The following is an 18262-nucleotide window of genomic DNA, read 5'->3' as shown; positions in this document are numbered from 1 at the left end:
GACGGGCAGCACAGGATGCGTCGCTGACCGATTTTCCGACGTGCACAAAAAACGTCACAATGAACGTTTTCTCTGCACGTCGTACCTCTATTTTATGACGGATCCAGTGCACGACGGATGAAACGGATGGCCATCCGTCACAATCTATGGGAAAATGCAGAACATTTTTTTTGCTGGATCCTGCATTCTCAAAAATCGACGGATTGTGATGGATCTCAAAAGACGGAAGTGTGAAAGAGGCCAAAACCAATAGTGGGTAATAAATCCAGAACTGGTGACGTGTTTCTATTATACTTTTCCTCTGACTGTCCCACTCCTGGTTTTGGCTGATACTGAGGTAAAATACTGACCAAATACTGAACACGTGAATGAGGCTTAAAGGGAGCCTGTCACCCCCAAAATCGAAGGTTAGCTAAGCCCACCGACATCAGGGGCTTATTTATCTACAGCATTCTGTAATGCTGTAAATAAGCCCCTGATGTATCCTGAAAGATGAGAAAAAGAGGTTAGATTATACTCACCCAGGGGCATTCCCCGCTGCGATCCGATTCGGTGGGCGTCGTGGTCCGGGGCCTCCCATCTTCTTACAATGTGCAGGCGCCGGGCCTCTCTGACCTTTCCCGGCGCACTGCAGTACTTTGCTCTGCCCCCAACAGGACAAAGTACGCCTGCGCTGAAGCCGCAGTGTGAAGACAAGAAGAGGACGTCATCTGATGAAGATAGGAGGCGCCGGAGTGGACCGCAGCGGAGACTGCCCCTGGGTAAGTATAATCTAACCTCTTTTCCTCATCTTTCAGGATGCATCAGGGGCTTATCTACAGCATTACAGAATGCTGTAGATAAGCCCCTGATGCTGGTGGGCTTAGCTCACCCTCGATTTTGGCGGTGACAGGTTCCCTTTAAGAGTGAGATGTATGGCTGCTGTAACAGACAATAACTGTGCTGTAATCTGCTACGTTCTGTAGGACTGGTATTCTACCACTGACCATATGGCGGTAATATCCATGTTGGTCTTTGTATAGAGATTATTTTCAGTAGCAGCGCGGTCATCTGCTGAGGTTCTCCTCCAGTATTTGAGGGCGCCACCATACTTGTAATCAGGGTCACCTGGTTAGGAGCCCACTCAGAAGCTTTGCCCTCCCCCCTGAACCCTTAGCTACACCTCTGCACCTACTACATATTGGGATAGGATTTTGGAGATGGAAATATCCCTTTAAGTCCAACTGTTTTAGTCTCTGAACCAATTTGGCTGTAGAGCAGAGTAATTCACAATATTCAGTGTGGCGTCCTCATTCCAGTCTGGAGACAAATCCTTCTACTGAAATGGCTAATAACAGAAAACAGGTGACAGGACCCCTCAGGGGGCGACCTCCCTCCATGCTGGGAGAAATCCTTTGTCGTGTGTGAGTTAGTTCAGGGCAGACCACGTGACACTGAGATTAGTTAGAGACGCGGCGCTCCCCCTGGCGGTGACTGCAGGCGCTGCAGCGCTCTGGAGGTGTCGGGCAGCCTGTGCTTCCAGTCTCGCCCCTCCTCCGATCTCCCACCCTCCGTGCACGTAATCCAGACTGGACTCTACCGCAGCATCCCGGCCCTGATCCCTCCGAGACCCCCGCGGATTACACTCACAGCCCTGAAGTGAGAGGACATGTTCGTTCCTGGAGCACAACTGGGGGGATCGCGCTATTGGGGGTCGTGATCTGCCGGCTCTGCGCTACACGGGCCGCTCCAATCTGGACTGTGCGATCACTAGCAATCGCTGCCCTCTGATCTGGTGTGACGCCCCCCGCAGGTATGTGGGGGAGGATGGTCTCGGATTACGGCTCTGGATTCAGCAGTTTCACCACAGGTAAGTGCTCATGACGAGGAAATGACTGTGCCCCCCCCCCCAGGACCCCACAAGAGCCCTGACACCCCGGCACTGCGCCCGCTATACAGGGGACCGTTATATAACGCCCGTGTGCTGTCCATCTCACACACCGCCACTGCGGGGCGCCCTCCTGGACGTGGCAGAGTCCTGTGCCATGTGTGCTCGGGACTGGGAGGACTACTACTGCCCACTGCCCATTGTGTATGTACATGTGTGCTCGGGACTGGGAGGACTACTACTGCCCACTGCCCATTGTGTATGTACGTGTGTCCTCAGCACTGGGAGGACTACTACTGCCCACTGCCCATTGTGTATGTACATGTGTGCTCGGGACTGGGAGGACTACTACTGCCCACTGCCCATTGTGTATGTACATGTGTGCTCGGGACTGGGAGGACTACTACTGCCCACTGCCCATTGTGTATGTACATGTGTCCTCAGCACTGGGAGGACTACTACTGCCCACTGCCCATTGTGTATGTACATGTGTGCTCGGGACTGGGAGGACTACTACTTCCCACTGCCCATTGTGTATGTACGTGTGTCCTCAGCACTGGGAGGACTACTACTTCCCACTGGCCATTGTGTGTGTACGTGTGTCCTCAGCACTGGGAGGACTACTACTTCCCACTGGCCATTATGTATGTACATGTGTCCTCAGCACTGGGAGGACTACTACTTCCCACTGGCCATTGTGTGTGTACATGTGTCCTCAGCACTGGGAGGACTACTACTTCCCACTGCCCATTGTGTGTGTACATGTGTCCTCAGGACTGGGAGGACTACTACTTCCCACTGTCCATTGTGTGTGTGTGTACATGTGTCCTCAGGACTGGGAGGACTACTACTTCCCACTGTCCATTGTGTGTGTGTGTACATGTGTCCTCAGGACTGGGAGGACTACTACTTCCCACTGTCCATTGTGTGTGTGTGTACATGTGTCCTCAGGACTGGGAGGACTACTACTTCTCACTGTCCGTTGTGTGTGTGTGTGTGTAGATGTGTCCTCAGGACTGGGAGGACTACTACATATATACATGAGTCCTCAGGACTTGGAGGACTACTACATATATACATGTGTCCTCGGGACTGGGAGGACTACCACATATATACATGTGTCCTCGGGACTGGGAGGACTACTACATATATACATGTGTCCTCGGGATTGGGAGGACTACTTCATATCCACATGTGTCCTCGGGACTGGGAGGACTACTACATATCCACATGTGTCCTCGGGACTGGGAGGACTACTACATATCCACATGTGTCCTCGGGACTGGGAGGACTACTACATATCCACATGTGTCCTCGGGACTGGGAGGACTACTACTGTACATATATACATGTGTCCTCGGGACTGGGAGGACTACTAAATATACACGTGTCCTCGGGACTGGGAGGACTACTAAATATACACGTGTCCTCGGGACTGGGAGGACTACTACTGTACATATATACACGTGTCCTCGGGATTGGGAGGACTACTACTTCCCACTGTCCATTGTGTGTACTGCTAGATGTACATGTGTCTGTGTGTGCAGTGCTATATGTGTATATGTGTGTATATATAATATATATTGTAGGCGATATTGTGCTTAGTGTGGTCACCCCTATGGGGAGAGCAGTACTGCCGCTGCTGCCCACATAATGGTGTGATTTCTACTCTCCGGCTTGTCACTAGTAGACTTTCTACCAGATATCTGTCCTGTAGATGGGACGCGGATGGTCTCCAGAGTTTTCGTCTTCTAGAAGAGGCTTCTGATGTCACTAGGAGGGTCCTCACTATAGGAAGTAGCCGTCCCCATCAGTAGATATTTCCCCTGATTGCTAAATGTTGCTTTCAACATGACTCATGGACAGAAAGTGAGGGAGTCACGTTGGCCAATGTAGGACCGTCCTGCTCTTAACGTTCCTTCTAGAGAACTTCATCAACTCCTAGAAATGTGTCTAAAACCCTGGACGGGAGGATCAATCCGTGTCAGTCATGTTCGATTGCCTTAAATTTATTGTTTATTACATTTTATTAATTTCTTCAATTTTCGATTCCCTTTTGAATGACGGTTATGCTTCCTTCCTGTCGATTTTCTGTTCCTTACCATTCCCACCATCTCTTCTTGCTGTCAGTGGGTATTTTGAGCTACACATCAAGACAATAAAAACTGTGCTGACACCGGTCTCCAGCGCTCTATTGAGCTCTTGGAGCCTGTGGAGGAGATACCATAAGGCTTCAGACCCAATTCTTGGGTGACATGCCAGGCACCTGTATGACATGGACACAGTCCATCGCTGTGATGTAGATGTCTAGACCCTATAACTATGGTGGGATCAGGGCAGATCTTCCATCTGTGACCTTCTTGTTTACATGCCGCCTCTGCTCAGACGGTCGCTGACAACTGTGATGCAGGAGCCTGTGCCTGATCTGCTGGTGGCCATCACCCTACAATCCTATTTAGCCCTAATTGAGTGATTGGCAGGATCACAGGCGGCTTTGTGTGCTGCCAGCAGTTGTGGAGTTAATGCCTGCTAACGGCTCATTGTTCACTCTCATTCATTGGCGTGTGATGATATTGATGGAGGTTGTTGTCGGTCATGGTGACTTTTCCTGACACTGGTTGGTGAGATAGTGAAATCTGAACTTGGAAGTGTGTGATAATTTGGGGCAGGATCTCAAGGACTATCTGCCAGATCTGCGACTATGGGAGGTGCAGCACCATAATGCGGCTCCACATTGCAGTCATTTGGGAAAACATTGATATGGTCTGTGTAAAAAGCAAAGGGTTAATTTCAGGTAGAACTCGGGTCTTTTGGCCAACAAGTCCTGTCCTACACCCTCCATCTAGGACCCAGACCCTGGCAGGGGCAGCAGGGAACGTATCGGGCATGGACCTGAGCTAGTGAGTAGGGCTATGTTCACACCTAGCGTTTGTTTTGTTTTTTTGCAGCCGAAACCTGCTCTATTGGAAGTAGAAAATGCTACTTTCAAAACTCCGAAGTGGCTGCGTTTTGTTTGTCAATGTCTGATTTGTCTACAGTACGTGTGTAGTAATAATAATTCCCCAAAAATGTAGCGTTTTTTTCATTACTTTCTATTGGCGACAAAACACTGCAAAAAACTTGGAAGAATTGATGCTGCAGTCAGGAGAAAAAAAACAATGGTGCATATGAGGTGTTTGAATGTTTGCAAAAACTGCTTCATGTGAACATAACCTAAGATAACATCTAAGTGCACCTATTAGGAAACTCAACCAGTGCTAGATCTGGTACTTGGTGCAATCTTATTACTACAGGTTTCCATTAGAGGAAGAGGGCAGGGATGGGGGCAGGGGTTGGGGGCTGTGTCCTAGGAACGGACAATGTGCAGCCATGTTACTGGGATGTTTCTCATTAGCCTTATGACACATGTGGGCAACGTATGGAAACAATCAAGCATCAATGAAGGTACTACGTTCTGCCCGCACCGAACATGGGGCATTGCTGCAGGCTCTTAATAGATTTGTTCTTGAAAGCATTCTAAAACCGCCACGGTGTGATCACGATTTCACAGATGGTATACTGTAGGTATGAGTCTAATATGAGGCACCGTATATGTATTGTCTGGTTACAGTAGTATTTTGGAATGATCCGGTATTAAAGGGAATGTGTCAGTAGGTCGTAGGAAGCTAAATAAGATGATATCTTGCTATCTCTGATCCTGATGTCTTATTCCAGAGAAATCCACTCCACTTTTTACTTGGAGTGTAAGGCTAAGTGCACACGTTCAGGATTTCTCGCAGAAAATTCCTGAGAAAACCGGACATTTTCTGCAAGAAATCCGCAAGAAAACCGCATGCGATTTTGCCGCTTTTTTGACGGGTTTTTGCCGGACACTTCCCAATGCATTTAGAAGTGGGAAATCCGCCAAAAATCCGCAAAATTAATGAACATGCTGCGGTTTTTACCGCGATGCGTTTTTTTCGCGGAAAAAAACGCAACATGTGCACAAAACATGCGGAATTCATTCTAAATGATGGGATGCTTATTGTATGCAGTTTTTTTTGCGGTTTTATAGCGTTTTTATCGGGGAAAAAAATGCGTAAAAACAGCGAAAAAACTGCAACGTGTGCACACAGCCTTAATGAGCCGTTAAGATCTGTGGGTTGGACGTAGATCTCGGCGAGCATCTGCTTCAAGTGCTTAGTATGAATGAAAGGGTTCATTACCAGGCTGAGACATGTAATGACTGACAGTCTGCTCTCCTGATCTACATGTTTCACACTGGTGATGAGCCCTTTTCGGCAGAGCACACGTGGACTCCGTCTGTATCCTTACAGCCAATGGACCTGTTGGCACATACATCCATTTCCCGTTTTGCGGGGGATTCGGACACAAGCCCAGATGCACCTCTGTAGGTGCCCTCTTTTGGATGCACATAATGAGCCTGGACGTCAGCACGGTGTCCGGTGCCTAGTTCAGAGCGTGCACTGTAGTGCGGAGCAGCTGACTCTGGCCCCATTGTTAGCATCCTGTGGTGTTCGCGGGACGTGCTATCACAGCCGGTGAGTCTCCCCATCCCTTCCTAATATTCTGCGCTCTCCTGCCAGCGTGCCCTGTCTTTCTGCAGTGTGTAGATATGGTTGTACTGACCTGAAGGTCCTTACAGGAATATTTACTCCTTGGCTCTTTCATGTCCTTTTTGTTGTTTTTAGCAGCAATTTAGTAACAGAACTATGCAGTGTCGTGTTATGGGTTCCCAATGCTAAACCCTGGGCTTGGCCTACTGCCTGCATGGCATTTATCACCCACACAAATAGCGTGTGAGCGAGGCTACGGTCCGTGAGGGAATAATGCCGCCGTCCAGGTTCCTCTGATTTAACAGATCGTGCTTATTCTCTAACAGACGTGCCATTATATGCTCCCGGCCGCCCCCAGTTCAGAACACTGCCGTCTTGTGTTTTACCGTACGCTCCTAATTAGGTTAAAACACAAATAACTCCTTGTAAAAAAAAGCATTTTCCATGAAGAAAGAAAACTGGGGAGTATGGAAAACTCTGATCTGTTATATTCTGTCGCCTCAGGCAAATGTTTGTAAGGTTTTTGTTATGATAATTTCTAAGGGAAGCCAGCGATTGGGGCGGCCATAACCCGGAAGCTTCCCCTTGGTTGTGCTGCATTACCAGACACGATGGCCTCTTGTACAGACCTGGGCAAAGTATGGCCTGGCATTGCTGAAGGCACCATGTGGCCCGGCACTGCTGAAGGCACCATGTGGCCCGGCACTGCTGAAGGCACCATGTGGCCCGGCACTGCTGAAGGCACCATGTGGCCCGGCACTGCTGAAGGCACCATGTGGCCCGGCACTGCTGAAGGCACCATGTGGCCCGGCACTGCTGAAGGCACCATGTGGCCCGGCACTGCTGAAGGCACCATGTGGCCCAGCACTGCTGAAGGCACCATGTGGCCGGCCTCTCCATTCCACCGCGATCTGCATCCTCAGGATGGCGATATTGATGGCTATGTGCACACGTTGCGGTTTTTGCTGCGGATCCGCAGCGGATTTGACGCTGCGGATCTGCAGCAGTTTTCCATGCGGTGTACAGTACAATGTTAACCTATGGAAAACAAAAGCCGCAGTGCACATGCTGCGGAAAATTCCGCGCAGAAACAAAGAAGTAGCATGTCCCTTCTTTCTGCGGATTCCGCAGCGGTTTTCAACCTGCACCAATAGGAAAGTGCAGTTGAAAATCCGCAGAAGAAACCGCGTGAAAATCCGCAGTGAAAACCGCAGTGGTTTTGCACTGCGGATTTTCCAAATCCGCTGCAGAAAAATCCGCAGCAAAATCCGCAACGTGTGCACATACCCTAATGGAGGAGAGCATTGCCGGCTCTTCCACCATTCAGCCTGTGTCACTGTGAAAGGCGAGACACAGGGACAACATTGTATTGTGAAAAATTACATTTATGAATTTTTTCTTCTTTATTCCTATGTATGTTTGCTATACGATCCTATACATAGCACTACTACATTATTCTGATGAGTACGCTGGCAATTTTTAGAGTATATTTAATAGTTCCTTAACAATTAGCAAAACTAAATTATTATTATTATTATTATTATTATTATTATACATTTTTATAGCGCCATTTATTCCATGGCGCTTTACATGTGAATACGGGGCAAATATAGACAAATACATTAAACATGAGCAGATAACAAGGCACACGAGTACATAAGGAGGGAGGACCCTGCCCGCGAGGGCTCACAGTCTGCAGGGGGTGGGTGAGGATACACTAGGAGAGGGAAGAGCTGGCTGTGCGGCTGTTCAGTAGGTTGAGGATCACTGCAGGCTGTAGGCTTGTCGGAAGAGATGAGTCTTCAGGTTCTTTTTGAAGGTTTCTATGGTAGGCGCAAGTCTGATGTGTTGGGGTAGAGAGTTCCAGAGTATGGGGGAAGCACGGGAGAAGTCTTGGATGCGGTTATGGGAAGAAGAGATGAGAGGGGAGTAGAGAAGGAGGTCTTGGGAGGATCGGAGGTCGCGTGTAGGTAGGTACCGGGAGACCATGTCACAGATGTATGGAGGAGACAGGTTGTGGATGGCTTTGTACGTCAGTGTGAGGGTTTTGAACTGGAGTCTCTGGGCGATAGGAAGCCAGTGAAGGGCTTGACACGGGAGAGGCTGGGGAATAGCGGGGGGACAGGTGGATTAGTCGGGCAGCAGAGTGTAGGATGGATTGGAGTGGTGCCAGAGTGCTAGAGGGGAGGCCAGAGAGTAGGAGGTTGCAGTAGTCGAGGCGGGAGATGATAAGGGCATGCACTAGCGTTTTTGCAGTGTTGCGGTCAAGGAAAACTAAACTAAACTATAGTGTTGGGGTGCATCAGTGTTTGCTCATACATGGCATGGTTGGTGATCTTATCTGGGCACAGGACATCCCCGCTAAGGTTCCCATACACTCCATTGGCCAAGCCTGCGTGTGTTATGTTGGTGAGAGGGGAATAAGATGCTCACAGACTTCTGGCAGTGGCTCCTCTCACATGAGGACTTAGATCATGGCATTACAACATGGCGTGCTGAAGTCAGTAAGTGATCCCTCTTTCTCTGGACATCTGCTGCCATGTTCAGGCAGTTAACACTCCTGAAGATGAGCACATTAACCCCAACAGAGCACTATACCCTTTTTTCACTTTTAATTTGATGACTGTTACTCTTAGCAGATATTCATGGAGCTCAGCAGCAGCAGGGCCCTGTCTCCGCGCAGCAGGGCCCTGTCTCCGCGCAGCAGGGCCCTGTCTCCGCGCAGCAGGGCCCTGTCTCCGCGCAGCAGGGCCCTGTCTCCGCGCAGCAGGGCCCTGTCTCCGCGCAGCAGGGCCCTGTCTCCGCGCAGCAGGGCCCTGTCTCCGCGCAGCAGGGCCCTGTCTCCGCGCAGCAGGGCCCTGTCTCCGCGCAGCAGGGCCCTGTCTCCGCGCAGCAGGGCCCTGTCTCCGCGCAGCAGGGCCCTGTCTCCGCGCAGCAGGGCCCTGTCTCCGCGCAGCAGGGCCCTGTCTCCGCGCAGCAGGGCCCTGTCTCCGCGCAGCAGGGCCCTGTCTCCGCGCAGCAGGGCCCTGTCTCCGCGCAGCAGGGCCCTGTCTCCGCGCAGCAGGGCCCTGTCTCCGCGCAGCAGGGCCCTGTCTCCGCGCAGCAGGGCCCTGTCTCCGCGCAGCAGGGCCCTGTCTCCGCGCAGCAGGGCCCTGTCTCCGCGCAGCAGGGCCCTGTCTCCGCGCAGCAGGGCCCTGTCTCCGCGCAGCAGGGCCCTGTCTCCGCGCAGCAGGGCTCAGTGCATACATTATTTTATAGATCTCTTTGACCTGTTGGTGCTGATGTTCTTACTTTAAACATCCATTTCTGTCTGGCTTTGTTATCCTGATATTAGAATTAACATTTTATGAGACCTTATAAAAAGTGAGACAACTCATGAGTCCAATTGTACTCCATCCATGCCCACCCAGCCAGCCTGACAGCGGAAGGTTGTGTACTGAACAGTGTGAGACCTCAACAGCAGCAGGGAGGAAGAAGTCTTTAAAATGACATGTCAGAATTAGGCTACGTTCAGACTAGCGTTGCGCGCCGCTGCGTCGGCGACGCAACGCACGACGCACACAAAAACGCGGCAAAACGCACGCAAAAACGCTGCGTTTTGCGACGCGTGCGTCGTTTTTTGCCGAAAATCGGACGCAAGAAAAATGCAACTTGTTGCGTTTTCTTGGTCCGACGCTAGCGGCAAAAAAGACGCAAGTGTTGCAAAACGCAACACACAAAAACGCATGCGTCCCCCATGTTAAACATAGGGGCGCATGACGCGTGCGTCTCCGCTGCGTCGCCCGACGCTAAGGCGACGCACACTAGCAGAACGCTAGTGTGAACGTAGCCTTAGGGAAGCTGTAAAAGACTGTACACCAGATTCATCAGGTTTTTAATGATGTATTCAGTTTGTGTCGTGAAATTTTGTTTTTATAGGAAGCTATTCTAAAAGTCGGAAATTGAATGTCTGAATATTAAGTTCGCTAAGGGTGGTTTCACATTTGCATTTTTTTTTTTTACGTTTTTGCGGTAAAACGCAAAAAAAGCATGCGTTTTTTTGTATGCGTTTTGACGCGTTTTTGCAACGCATGCGTTTTTTTTCTGCATGCGTTGTGTTGCAGAAATGCAACATGTAGTATTTTTAGTGGCGTTTTTTTTGCCGAAAAAAAACGCATGCGTTTTTTTGCGGCAAAAAAATGCATTGCTGTCTATGTAAACGCATGCGTTTTTAACCACATGCGTTTGCATGCGTTAAAAACGCATGCGTTTTTTTTTAACAAACAAAAAAACACACTGATGAACCACCCCACACCATAAAATTGATAAAGGGATCTTACCCCTAATCCCTTTAAGGGTAGGGGTAGGGGTAGGGTTAGGATCCCTTTAGGGTTAGGATCCCTTTAGGGTTAGGGGTAGGGTTAGGATCCCTTTAGGGTTAGGGTTAGGGGTAGGGTTAGGATCCCGTTAGGGTTAGGATCCCTTTAGGGTTAGGATCCCTAACCCTAACCCTAGCTCTTTCTGTTTATAGTGGGTTTTTTTACTTTATTTTGATGATTGGCAGCTGTCACACATTTATCTGCATGTGTTTAAAAAACGCAAACGCATGAAAAAACGCATGTAAACGCGTCAAAACGCCGCGTTTTTTCACCACATGCAAAAACGCATGCGTCAAAAAAACGCAGCGTTTGCACACGTTTACATGCGTTTTTTCACCATGCGGTTGTTTTTTTTTTTTTAAACGCATGCGTTTTGAAACGCAAGTGTGAAACCAGCCTAACATATAACCTCACGTTGCAGTGTAGATTCACCTGACCAAGCGCTGAGAGTCCCCTCCGGTTCCGACAGTCTGCTGCTTGTTGATTCAGCAGATATATTGGGTCGAGATATGATGCTCTTAATTTATATGAATGCAGACGGGTAATCTAACCTCAACATAGCGTGTTTTTATGTCTGTATTTATATCCACATGCGAAGATAGCCGGCTAATGGAGACTGGCTTGGATTTCTGATGAGCTAGTAATAAGTGGGAAAAAAAAAGTTGGAGAGGGATCTTCTAAAATGAAGTAAGATGCCAGAAACAGATTCTGTGCTTAGGCTACGTTCACACTAGCGTTCCGCTAGTGTGCGTCGCCTTAGCGTCGGGCGACGCAGCGGCGACGCACGCGTCATGCGCCCCTATGTTTAACATGGGGGACGCATGCGTTTTTGTGTGTTGCGTTTTGCAACACTTGCGTCTTTTTTGCCGCTAGCGTCGGACCAAGAAAACGCAACAAGTTGCATTTTTCTTGCGTCCGATTTTCGGCAAAAAACGACGCACGCGTCGCAAAACGCAGCGTTTTTGCGTGCGTTTTTTTGTGCGTCGTGCGTTGCGTCGCCGACGCAGCGGCGTGCAACGCTAGTCTGAACGTAGCCTTAGCCTTGCTTTTTATCAGCTGTGTGTGATACCCTCAGTGTTTGCCACCGATATGGATTCTGGTGATGAGTTATCATGCAGTGGATGGGTGAGCGGCACTAGATTGGCGCTGGTCCCACCGCTGTCCACCAAGTCACCAGAACGTGGGTCTCTCTTCCCTGTATGAATGGATTGGTGATAGAAGGCTCTGATGGATACAGCCGAGAGCTGCTCCTGCAATAATGATGTCTTCTCTATCATTCACGTGACTGCCGCAGCCACGGCAGGCTTTAGTGGTAACGTTTGTGTTTGACATGCGACTGCTGAGGCCAGTGATTGGCTGCAGTGGTCACAGGAATGAAGTCTGGTATGTGATTGCTGCAGGACTAGCAGGGGACATTTAAAGGGTGGTGAATAAGTTATCGATAGTTATTAAGTTTTAAATCTGCCCCAGGATGTGTATGTATGGGGACGGTGAGGAATAGCTATCAGCCTAGCATTCTGTTGAGCGCTGTTTTAGAATGTGTATTCCTCTTTATCCTGGCAGACAGTGGGAGAAATACATGGTACATTTTCTGAATTCTTTGATCCAACAAATAGCTGCTGTCTCCATTCTTGTGGCTTTCTTCCGGTGTTGTGACTCTCTTCCTTATCTCTCACTTCTCTTTAATCAATGACGGGAACATGAAGTTACCGTTTACAGATACGTGGTCTTTTAGAAGCTAACAGTGTATTTAGGCCGCCATATGTATTAGGGCTCCGATGATCTAATCACGTGCACCCATGCAAGTCTATGGGTGCTTGTGAAACATTGCACTGCAGTCTGATGTCATCTGAGTGCAGTCCAGCAGCCACAGGCTCAGACAATGGAGAAGATGGAGAAATTAAGTTCTCCATCTTCTCCGCACCTGTGCTCCAATGTTCTCATGCGAGTGATCACAGTACGCTGACACTCGGTACTCTTCCCAGACTCTGACAGAGTATGAGCCGAGTGTCCTTAAAATAATTGGCCCGATTCTCTCACATCAGAGGACATGCGCTTGCCTGAGCCCAGCCGTAGACTAATTTTGGCCCTTATCGACTGTATTTTGCCAGGTAGATAAGGATCGTTTGTGTCCGATTTCTGACTGTTGCGCTTTAAGTTCTATAAAAAATAAGCTACCAGCTGAAGGGTCTGGCATCAGGCCCTCCTATAGAGAACACAGGGGTGCCATGCCGAGCAAGCACTCCTCTGTATGGGAGAGGCGGTCATTACAGCTCCTGACCGAACGGCACATTTTAAAGGGAACCTGTCACTATAAAACACAGTCCATAATCTAGATCATAGGCAGCTCGGGGGATTATTATATAGATTTGTGAGAAAAGCTTCAGTATAACCTGCGTATTGCTCATCTAATCCTCTGCTCTTTCTAAGATTTTCGGTCCGGTGGGCGGTGCTATCAGTGATTGACAGTTACTCCTGTATGCATGCCTATACAAAGAAAGCTGACAGTTATTGATAGGACCGCCCACTGGCTGGAAAATCCTAGAAAAAGCGGAGGATTAAATTATTAAAACTGAGGTTATACTGAATGTTTTCTCACAAAGCCGTAGATGAATCTTCTGTGCCCCTCCTGCTCCAGAGCATGGTGCCTGCAGTTTAGATGGCATCTTAATGGTGACAGGTTCCCTTTAATTCTTCATTCACATAAGCACAATGGGTTGTTATTTGTACAAAGCTTGAGGCAAATGTGTTTTTTTAACCTTGACTAGTGATGGGTGGATCGATTCTCTCTGGTGCCGGGCCTTTCGTCCGGTGTCCAGGTCTGCGGCACCCAGCAGTTGGATGGTAGACCTGCGAATCTCTTACCTTACTGTGTGCATGGCACAGCATTTGATTCGTCAGGGCTGGTATGACATCATTTGTATGATGTGATGCACGGATGACGACACTCCCGTCCTTGCTATTCCGTACTGGGGATGCCGGGAGATTCGCGGGTCTCCCATCTGGCTGCCCGGAGCCGCTCATCTCTGACCCAGACTGATCCTTGCAGAGTTGGGCGGCTCTACTCGTAGTTGAATGTTGATTTTTGCGGTTATTATTGCAGTATTCTAGGACAGGATTGCGGTGTTAGGAGTTCTGCAACATGTTTTCTGTTCTACACAAGATATGTTCCCCCTGTTTATTGACCACAGCAGACGCTGACGGCGATTTGGAAGGTCTGAATGTAAAATGTAGGTTGCGCGATCCGTGTAATATATGGATTTCATCCGCTGGATGCAGCCGGCCTGTAATTTGCCAGGCAGATGATAAGCAGGGGCTGCTCGCTCACAGACATAACAACCACCTCACAATGATGCCTTTCATCACTGAGGAGAGCAATTGTCGGGAAGTGTCCTCACGACGAAGAACACTTTGTACCCACATGATTTCTTGTCATGGCAGGAATTAGAAGTTTTGTCCTATAAAATCCCACATTGTTTTCTCACTACGCACAAAAAGCTGGATTTTTCAAGCCACCATGCTTCCAAAGAAGACCTTTTAGTATTGTGGGAATATAGCTCATCAGGGATCTCTGCTTTGGCCCAAGCAGGTGGCTATGGAGTCACAACGAACAATAGCAGGCTAGCGAGTTCCACACAGGTATGTGTCAGGTGTATTTATTGTACACATTTGCCGTACAATGTTACACGTGCCAAACATGAAATAAAATGTCTAAGGCCATCTGGCCACTAACTAACAACAAGATACTAACTACAAAATAAACCTATACAACAAGAAATAAGTTTGTGCAACCTTACTGTGTCAGCTCCCAGACCAGCAGATGAGAGAGTGAGATCCCAGCAGTTCCTTGATTATATCAGCTGAAGCAAAAGCTGGATCGTATGTGGAAGGGAAGCACCAGAGCTTTCAGGCTGATCACTAAAGAAACCAGGACCGGATTACAGAGAAATAAACAGCTTCACAATCAATACCGTGATACATATGAAATGAAACGGGGAGAAACATATCTGTTTTCTAGTACTTCTCCCCTTGGCACCTCACATACCCCCTTCCTTTGTTCGAGCCTGTAGGGTCGGACACGATGAGTCACTAAGCAGTGTGTTCTGGATAACGCATCTGCATTCCCGTGCGCTGCGCCTGCCCTGTGCTCAACGGAAAAGTTAAAAGGTTGTAATGCCAAGAACCAGCGTGTCACCCTCGCATTGCCCTCTTTTGCGCGGGACATCCATGTTAGGGGTGAATGGTCCGTTACTAGCCTAAATTGGCGACCTAGTAAATAATAGCGTAAGGTGAATAGGGCCCATTTCACAGCCAGGGCTTCGCGCTCAACCACGCTATAATTCTTTTCTGCCCTGGTAAGCTTCCTACTCAGATAGCTTACTGGGTGTTCCTCGCCATTCACTTCCTGTGACAACACTGCACCTAGGCCGACACCAGAGGCGTCCGTTTGGACAATAAACTCCCGTTTAAAGTCAGGGGCAACCAACACTGGTTGGTCACAGAGGACCGTTTTCAAATACTGAAAGGCCTTCTCTGCTTCTGCGTTCCACTTTATTGTGATAGATTTTGAGCCCTTGGTAAGCTCTGTGAGAGGGGCCGCGATGGTGGCAAAATTTTTAATGAAGCGCCTATAATAGCCAACGATCCCTAAAAAGGCTCCGACCTGTTTTTTGTTGACCGGTCGTGGCCAATTCTGAATAGCGTCCACTTTATTGGTCTGTGGCTTTACGACTCCTCGCCCTATGCTATATCCCAGATAGCGAGCCTCTTCCAATCCCAAGGTACATTTCTTAGGATTGGCAGTTAACCCAGCAGTTTTTATCGAGTCTAAGACGGCTTGTACTTTTGACAAATGTGTGTCCCAGTCATCACTAAAGACAATGATATCGTCCAAGTATGCGGACGCATACCGGACGTGGGGTTTAAGGACAATATCTATTAGACGTTGGAAGGTGGCTGCAGCACCATGCAACCCAAATGGCATATCACGGTACTGGAACAGTCCCTGGGGCGTTACAAAGGCCGTTTTCTCTTTGGCTGAATCCGTGAGGGGAATCTGCCAATAACCTTTTGTTAAGTCGATAGTAGATATGTACCTGGCCGAACCCAGTCTCTCTATAAGTTCATCAACTCTCGGCATCGGGTAGGCATCGAATTTTGATACCTCATTTAATTTCCGAAAATCATTACAAAACCTAATAGTCCCATCGGCTTTGGGCACTAGCACGATTGGGCTAGCCCAATCACTCCGGGACTCTTCAATGACTCCAAGTTCTAACATTTTCTCGACTTCCTGGGCAATGGCTTGTCTCCGAGCCTCCGGAATTCGATATGGTTTTAGTCGTACACGGACCTGTGGATCAGTAACAATTTCGTGTTTAATTAAGTGAGTACGACCAGGAAGCTCTGAAAAAACCTCTGCGTTTTTCTGTATAAATTCCTTAGTCTCTCGTTTCTGACTTTCGGATAGTGTCTCTGCAATACCCACCTCTGGCAATGCTACCTGGGGGTCATTTACCACAGATGGGGGTGCCCTACGAGGTCCATCATTAAGGGTGGCTTTTGTCATTAGACTCTCCCTATCCCGCCAGGCCTTAAGCAAGTTTATGTGGTAGATTTGTTCGGTTTTCCTCTTGTCTGGTTGATATATCTTATAATTCACTTCACCTATTCTCTCCAACACCTCGTATGGGCCCTGCCACTTCGCAAGAAATTTATTTTCTACAGTGGGTACTAATACTAACACCCTGTCTCCGGGTTGAAAGACTCGTGTTTTAGCCGCTCGGTTATATACCGTGCTTTGGGCCTGTTGCGCACGTTCTAAACATTCTTTAACTATTGGCATGACCGCCTCAATTCTATCTTGCATAAGCATTACGTGTTCAATTACACTGCGATAAGGAGTCACCTCTTGTTCCCAAGTCTCTTTAGCAATATCTAACAGGCCTCTAGGACATCGCCCGTAAACTAACTCAAAAGGCGAAAAGCCTGTGGAGGATTGGGGTACTTCCCGTATAGCGAACAGGAGATATGGTAGGAGAGCATCCCAATCCCTCCCGTCCTTATCTACCACCCTTTTCAACATTCCCTTCAGGGTTTTATTCAATCGCTCCACCAACCCGTCAGTCTGAGGGTGATATACTGAAGTACGCAAGTGGGAGATTTTTAGTAGCTTACACAATTCCTTAAGTATTCGAGACATAAAGGGGGTTCCCTGATCTGTTAGTATTTCTTTCGGAATGCCGGTGCGAGAAAACATATTAACAAGCTCCTTTGAAATTGCTTTCGCATTGGCATTCCGCAGAGGCACTGCTTCAGGGTAACGAGTGGCATAATCTAGTACTACCAAAATGTACTGATGTCCCCTGGCAGATTTAACTAATGGACCCACTATATCCATTGCTATCCTCTCGAAGGGCACCTCTATTATTGGTAAGGGCACAAGGGGGCTTCTAAAATGTGACATAGGTGTGGTCAATTGACACGTAGGACAGGACTGACAATACCGGGTCACGTCCCCCCCTAGACCCGGCCAAAAGAAACGCTGCAGAATACGGTGTTTTGTTTTTTCTCCGGCCAGGTGTCCCCCCAAGGGATGTTTATGTGCCAGTTCCAAAACTACCTGGCGAAAGGACTTGGGCACCACTAGTTGCTCTACCGCCACCCCCCGCACTTTGTCTATATGATACAGCATACCCTGTTGCACAGCTAGGTGTGGGAACTCATTTTGAGCCCCTGGGTACAATGGTCTTCCCTCAGAGACCTTTACATTTTCCCATGCCCTTGCCAGAGTAGGGTCCTGGTGTTGAGCGGTCCCGAACTTACCACGGGCCACCTCAAGACCTGGCATTTCTATAGCCTCCTCTAGTTCACTTGCTCACTTGCGTCGCCTGCATATACAGCCAGAGGTGAGTCTACAGATTCTGGAGTTACCTCTGAGATGGACTCCCCCCCCCCCCTCTTGCTGCAATAGCTCAGGGGTTAGCCCCACGGCACCCTCCTCAACTAGAGTGCTCATGCCATTTTTAAGGTTCCACAAGTCCCAAAATAAGGGAAAGTCTCTCCCCAATATTACATCATGTCCCATAGACTTTCGGACTGCGGCTTGATGTCTTTTGGTTCCTACTGGCGTGGCAAGGGTGACCCAGGCAGTGGGGTAGTTTTTTATATCGCCATGGATGCAACTAATGCCCAGGGTTGAGTTCGTTAGGGCTCTAGGGTCCACCAAACTGGCATGTACCAGAGTTACTTGACTGCCGGAATCCAAGACGGCATTCACACTATGGCCGTCGACCTCGAGGCAACACACGTGTCGTTCATTTCCTGTGAGGACCTCTGCAACACAGACTGACTGTACATATAACGAAAGGCGTCTCATTGCGTTACAGTCCATTGGCTCTGTAGTCATTGGGCAGTTAGCTGCTACATGGCCAAGCCCGCGACATCGCCAACATTGTATAGGTCCTTGCTTCCTCGCCGGA

General features: G+C 48.8%; 1 protein-coding gene across 1 annotated transcript in view; it reads left to right on the top strand.

The window, feature by feature from the left end:
* The first annotated feature begins 1471 nt into the window (after window positions 1-1471).
* The window catches only part of CEP85L (centrosomal protein 85 like), a 141976-nt gene continuing 125185 nt past the window's right edge, over window positions 1472-18262 (top strand). Inside the window, exon 1 of the mRNA XM_069726208.1 lies at window positions 1472-1849. Within this exon, the coding sequence (XP_069582309.1) occupies window positions 1795-1849 (55 nt within the window). The 5' untranslated portion in view covers window positions 1472-1794. The remainder of the gene's footprint in view (window positions 1850-18262) is intronic.

This window comes from Ranitomeya imitator, chromosome 5 (assembly GCF_032444005.1).
Source record: "Ranitomeya imitator isolate aRanImi1 chromosome 5, aRanImi1.pri, whole genome shotgun sequence".
Classification (NCBI taxonomy): domain Eukaryota; kingdom Metazoa; phylum Chordata; class Amphibia; order Anura; family Dendrobatidae; genus Ranitomeya; species Ranitomeya imitator.
Note: the sequence above shows the minus strand (reverse complement) of the source record. Positions and strands in the feature narration are given on the sequence as shown.